The 5,170-nt window shown below is 37.7% G+C and overlaps 2 protein-coding genes across 2 annotated transcripts; one reads left to right on the forward strand and one right to left on the reverse strand.

Annotated features, from left to right (window-relative positions):
- Positions 1 to 1,680: 1,680 nt before the first annotated feature.
- LOC123317726 lies at positions 1,681 to 2,772 on the reverse strand. Its single transcript, XM_044904335.1, has one exon. The coding sequence runs from the start codon at positions 2,770 to 2,772 to the stop codon at positions 1,681 to 1,683; it is 1,092 nt and encodes a 363-aa protein (XP_044760270.1).
- A 363-nt stretch (positions 2,773 to 3,135) lies between these two features.
- On the forward strand, positions 3,136 to 4,230 carry LOC123317727. Its single transcript, XM_044904336.1, has one exon. The coding sequence runs from the start codon at positions 3,136 to 3,138 to the stop codon at positions 4,228 to 4,230; it is 1,095 nt and encodes a 364-aa protein (XP_044760271.1).
- Positions 4,231 to 5,170: the final 940 nt, after the last annotated feature.

The raw sequence follows: 5,170 nt of genomic DNA on the forward strand, positions 1-5,170 counted from the left end.
CGTCTGATGATTCGTGCAAATCATTTTAACCCGATCCTTCTTTCTGGACGCTTGGCTCAACAGTTCATCGTTGACAAATATGTCGAGTTAGAAGGTTTCCGATTAAATTTTTTGCGAACGCATCAGAAGAAATTACGCGTCGAGAGCTACGTCGGGCTCCAAGATTATATTGCGCGAAGAACGGTGGTGGAACCAGACGGTGGTGAAAGAATAGGTAGAGTTACTATCCTACCGAGTTCGTTCATCGGAGGGGCACGTTTCATGCAGCAAAATTATCAAGATGCAATGGCCATTGTAGCAAAATATGGCAGACCCTCCATTTTCGTCACTTTCACCTGTAACCCCAACTGGCGTGAGATCACTGAAAATATGGGAAGTATGCTGTTGAATCCTCAGGATAGACCGGAACTAATCGCGTGAGTGTTCGATTTAAAAAGGAGGGCATTTTTCGAGGATATATTGAAATTCTAAATTTTCGGTGATGTGATCCATTATTTATTCAGGTGAAAGGAATGTAAAAATAAGAAAATTCTGTGTGTATTTCGATTATATATAAGGTATCTTGACTGAAGTTGTAAAAGTATATGGTATTTTCTAGGTTTTCCTCAATGTAGAATATTCATCCCACGGTGAAAATTTTAAATTGGCAAAAACATCAAGAATACCATATATACTTTTTGAATGTCAATCTAGATACCTTTGAATCAACAAAATACAGAATTTTTGTAGGTATTTCTACATACCTTTCACGTGGATAGGTAATGAAAATAAAAATTAAATTCATGTTGTACAAAAAAAAATTCCCCATATAGGTACCTTCACATTCTGCTCTCATTCTTGAAAGGGAAATTGAACAACTAAATGGATTACTGACATGTTTTTATTTTAGAATTATGAGAATATATAAAATAAAATATAAAAAAACTCAAATAAAAAACAAAACAGAACTAAAAAATCAGACAATCTCAAGAATTCATAAATTGAACAACTACATGGATTACTGACATCTTTTTATTTTAGAATTATGAGAATATATGAAATAAAATATAACGGACGATGGTCCAGCAGAAAGAGAAAAATCAGGGCTGTAATATATATATATATATATATATATATATATATATATAAGGAGTATTGCCGTATTTTCTAATCTACTTAATTATTGGGTACTCGGTATAAAGGGGCTATGTAGACAAATCAAACAACCATTTGTCATGCACATCTATATTTCGGACACTTGTTTAGGTCCTTCATCAGGATGCTAAAAAAGTCAATAAAAACCTCTAAAATTTAACAGACTAAAAAATCAGCAAGACAAAAACTTACGTTTGACCAGTTGTGGAAAGAATGGCAAAGAAACAATCAGCATGTGTCCAACCAATTACAAATCATTGGAAGGAAGAAAACTACATCAATCTTGAGAAACTACATGAATATTCTTTAAGTAATAACACAAATAAAATCGTGTCAAAAAGATCGCTAAATTAGGTTACAAGCACACTGGCGCCAAAAGTTGACACAGAGGACAGACAAATCCTCAGACCACAGAGAACTATGACAATCTGTCAAATCTTTTTCTTTAAAAGTGAAATAGGTTGTGAGTTTTGGAATAGAGATGTCGCCCCGGAATCCAAAGCGAAAGTGAGAACAATTACCATCCTCATATTTTGTGGGATGACATTATAAAGTTTGTGAGAGTTGAGGAGAGATGTCGCTTTTGGAGTCCAAAGCGAGCAAATAATTATAAATGTTGCTAAGACCCTTAATGTCGGTACGCTTATTGACAGGATTTGATTGCTCATTAATATAGCACATTTCCAAAAAAACCCGCTTTGTGTTATTTGAGCAAGAATACAGTATCTTCGGATTATCGAAATCGAAAACGTGACCACCTCTCGCAGCATGCAAAGCAAGGGCACATCTGTCAGGGTGTAGTCTGACGTCGCTTTTATGAACCGCGAATCTTCTTTTTAGGGATTGGGAGGTTTGTCCGATATAGACCCCATCACAGTCTAAACATCTCACTGAGTAGACACAATCAGAGCTGGAAAGAACGTCCGCTCTGTCTTTGAGATTGGTGAAGAGAAATTTATTGGGGAAAATTTTAACGTTGCTAATAGAGGAAAAAATGTGAACCAGTTTACTGGTCAAACCAGGTAATGAAGGCAGAGATGCAAACTTTATTTGGCTGACATGTGAGTTCTCGTGGGGAGCGTCCTGTCTTTGTTCAGGCAGTGTAGTAGGAGGATGTTCAGGAGGATCGGGTGAAATCCGTCGATTGGATGTCGAGAATATCAACTTCTTAAGCAGGCCATGGGGATATCCATTGTCTTTTAGGATGTCATATAATTTGTTCAGAGCACTCTGTTTGAAATCCATGTGAGTAAGGCCTATTATTCTGTTCTTTAGGTTGTTAACAACGTTGATCTTCATTTGCCAATCATGGCTTGAATTGAAGTGGACATATCTTCCTGAGCTGGTCGGCTTTCTGTACCAATCCAGCTTGACTGAGTTGTCCTCAGAACGTATCACTTTGGTGTCTAGGAATGGGACAAATCTGTCTTTCTCTTCCTCTATGGTAAACTGTATATGTGGGTTAAAGGAGTTGAAGATCCTTAGGAGTTCTTCTTTCATATTTGAAGGAATGGCCAATATAATGTCATCAACATACTGGAACAAGAATGCTGGAATGAAAGATAGTTTGCCAAGGCAATATCCGATCAACACCGTCATCACCAGAGCTGCCAAAGTTGGGCTGAGGATGCTGCCCATCGGGCACCCAAAGATTTGAGAGTAAAATTCACCTTTGTATTTGAAATAGTTGGAATCGAAAAGGAACTTCAATAGGTTAACAAATTTAGGCCTAGGAATATTCGTGACAGTCTCAATCCTGCTCCAATTGTCCAATATTATCTTCTCCGTCAACTCCCAGGAAATATTGGTGAAAAGAGGTAACAGTTAGAGACCTCAAATCTTGGGCGAACCTGAACACCAGATTGGCAAAAGCAAGAGGAGGCCATAGCCTGCTATACCACCATACCAAGGGAGGACTTCATGGCCATTGTCAGGTTTCTTTTTGAATCCAATTACTTCATCTTCAATGACAACTTTTACCTTCAGATTTTTGGCTCCCCAATGGGCTCTAGCTCCAGCTCGCCCATTGCGAATCTGATGGAGTTTGTGCTTGATAATGGACTCATAGGAGTCCTTTTTTACATCCCACTGATGAAAAGATACGTGGATGACATCATCTGTTCGGTGCCTGAAGACAAGGTAACTTACCTCCTAAACAAGTTCAACTCCCAACACAACCGCATACAATTTACTCTAGAGGAGGAAACCAACAGAAGTGTCCCTTTTTTGGACACAAGGGTCATCAGGGCATCTGATAACAAGCTGATCCTTGACTGGTATCAGAAACCTTCCGCTTCAGGAAGATATTTACACTATCTTTCCAATCATACACATTCGCAGAAAGTAAACATGGTGTTGGGGTTAAAAAATCGCATCTTGAGAATTTCCCACCACTCCTTAAGGCAGAAGAACCTCAGACTCTTACATCAGTTGATGATGGAGAATGGATACCCCAGAAATCTATTGAATAGGCTAATTTACAATTCCAATTCCAGTCCACCTGAACGACAACGAAATGGAGACACGAGCGCATTCGCCACAACAGACGTCAACCTTCTCTATTCATCCATTCCGTTGGTCAAGGGTCTAACCAATGCATTGATCAGTCTCCTAAGAACCTCAAACGTGAGATTGATACCCCGATCGGAGTTTAAGATTGATAAACTTTTTAGTCGCACAAAAGAAAGAATCAACACCATGAACAAGAGTGGCGTAGTATATTTAGTCCCTTGCTCTGTATGTGAGGAGGTTTACATAGGCCAGACATCACAACAATTAAAGAAAAGATTGACACAGCACAAGAGCGACATAAAAAACCCCAAAAAGATTTGTGCATTGGCCGACCATACCAGGAACAGGGATCATCTCATGGACTATGACTCTGTCCAGGTCCTTGACTGTGAGCGGAATGGAAGCAAACGATGTTTCCTAGAAATGTACCACATCATACGACAGGTCAATTCTATGAATTATAGAAGAGACATCAATAATATCAGTAGTATCTACACATACTTGATCCGTTTCGGCCAACTCAGTGAGAGTGAGGTGGCGAGGCCACTAAGTGGAGCTGAAATGGGTACACTGGATGGTGGATGAGCCTCGGATGTTTGAATTTCCACCCACATTTTCCATCCTTCAGTGAGAGTGAAAGGTTGGCAAAAGTTAGTACTTGGTCAATTTCGAACCTGACAAGTGATTAAGAACCGGGTAATGTGGTCGGTGAGAGGGACCTGTTTACCGAACCGTGTTTTAGTGAGAGTGAATCACGAGGACAAATAAAGGGGAGAACAATTGACTGGAGAAAAGGACTGGAATAGTGATACCGAAGTGTAAAGAAGACAACTAGATAAAGATGAATGAGTGAACAGACTGGAAATGTGATAGTGATAATGATGTGACATTTAATGAATAAAATAGAATAAATATAATAAATTAAATTGAAAATAACACAATAACAACATCTTATAAATAATTAATGTGATAAATGAAAAATATGACAATTCCTTGAGACCTATGTTCACGGGTTTCCACCTAGCTTCCGCTTCGTTTAACCCCTCTTTGATGCTCTATAGTTTAGAAACTTCCGAATGTGCCTTTTTGTGTTGATTATGGTTTCATTGCTGCAGGCTATATAGGATTTATCATATTCATTTGGATATATGCACCTCCTGACAGTTTACCCTGTGTTAACTGCGTATTATTATTATGATTGCTGTAATTCTGGAAACAACTTGAACGCCTCTGTATTTCGGTAGGTTCATTTTATTGTTTGTCTTCCATACATGTGCTGATTTATATTCATGTTTTTAGTTGTCCTGAAGAAGATCCCAATGTGGATCGAAACGTAGACATATGAAATTAAGAAGAGAGTACAAATATAACACCGATTATTTCCCACACCCCTTAATCATTGTCTATAATTGTTCGGGAATTAAACCAGTGTATATATATATATATATATATATATATATATATATATATATATATATATATATATATATATATATATATATATATATATATATATATATATATA

This window comes from Coccinella septempunctata, chromosome 7, assembly GCF_907165205.1.
Source record: "Coccinella septempunctata chromosome 7, icCocSept1.1, whole genome shotgun sequence".
NCBI classification, from domain to species: domain Eukaryota; kingdom Metazoa; phylum Arthropoda; class Insecta; order Coleoptera; family Coccinellidae; genus Coccinella; species Coccinella septempunctata.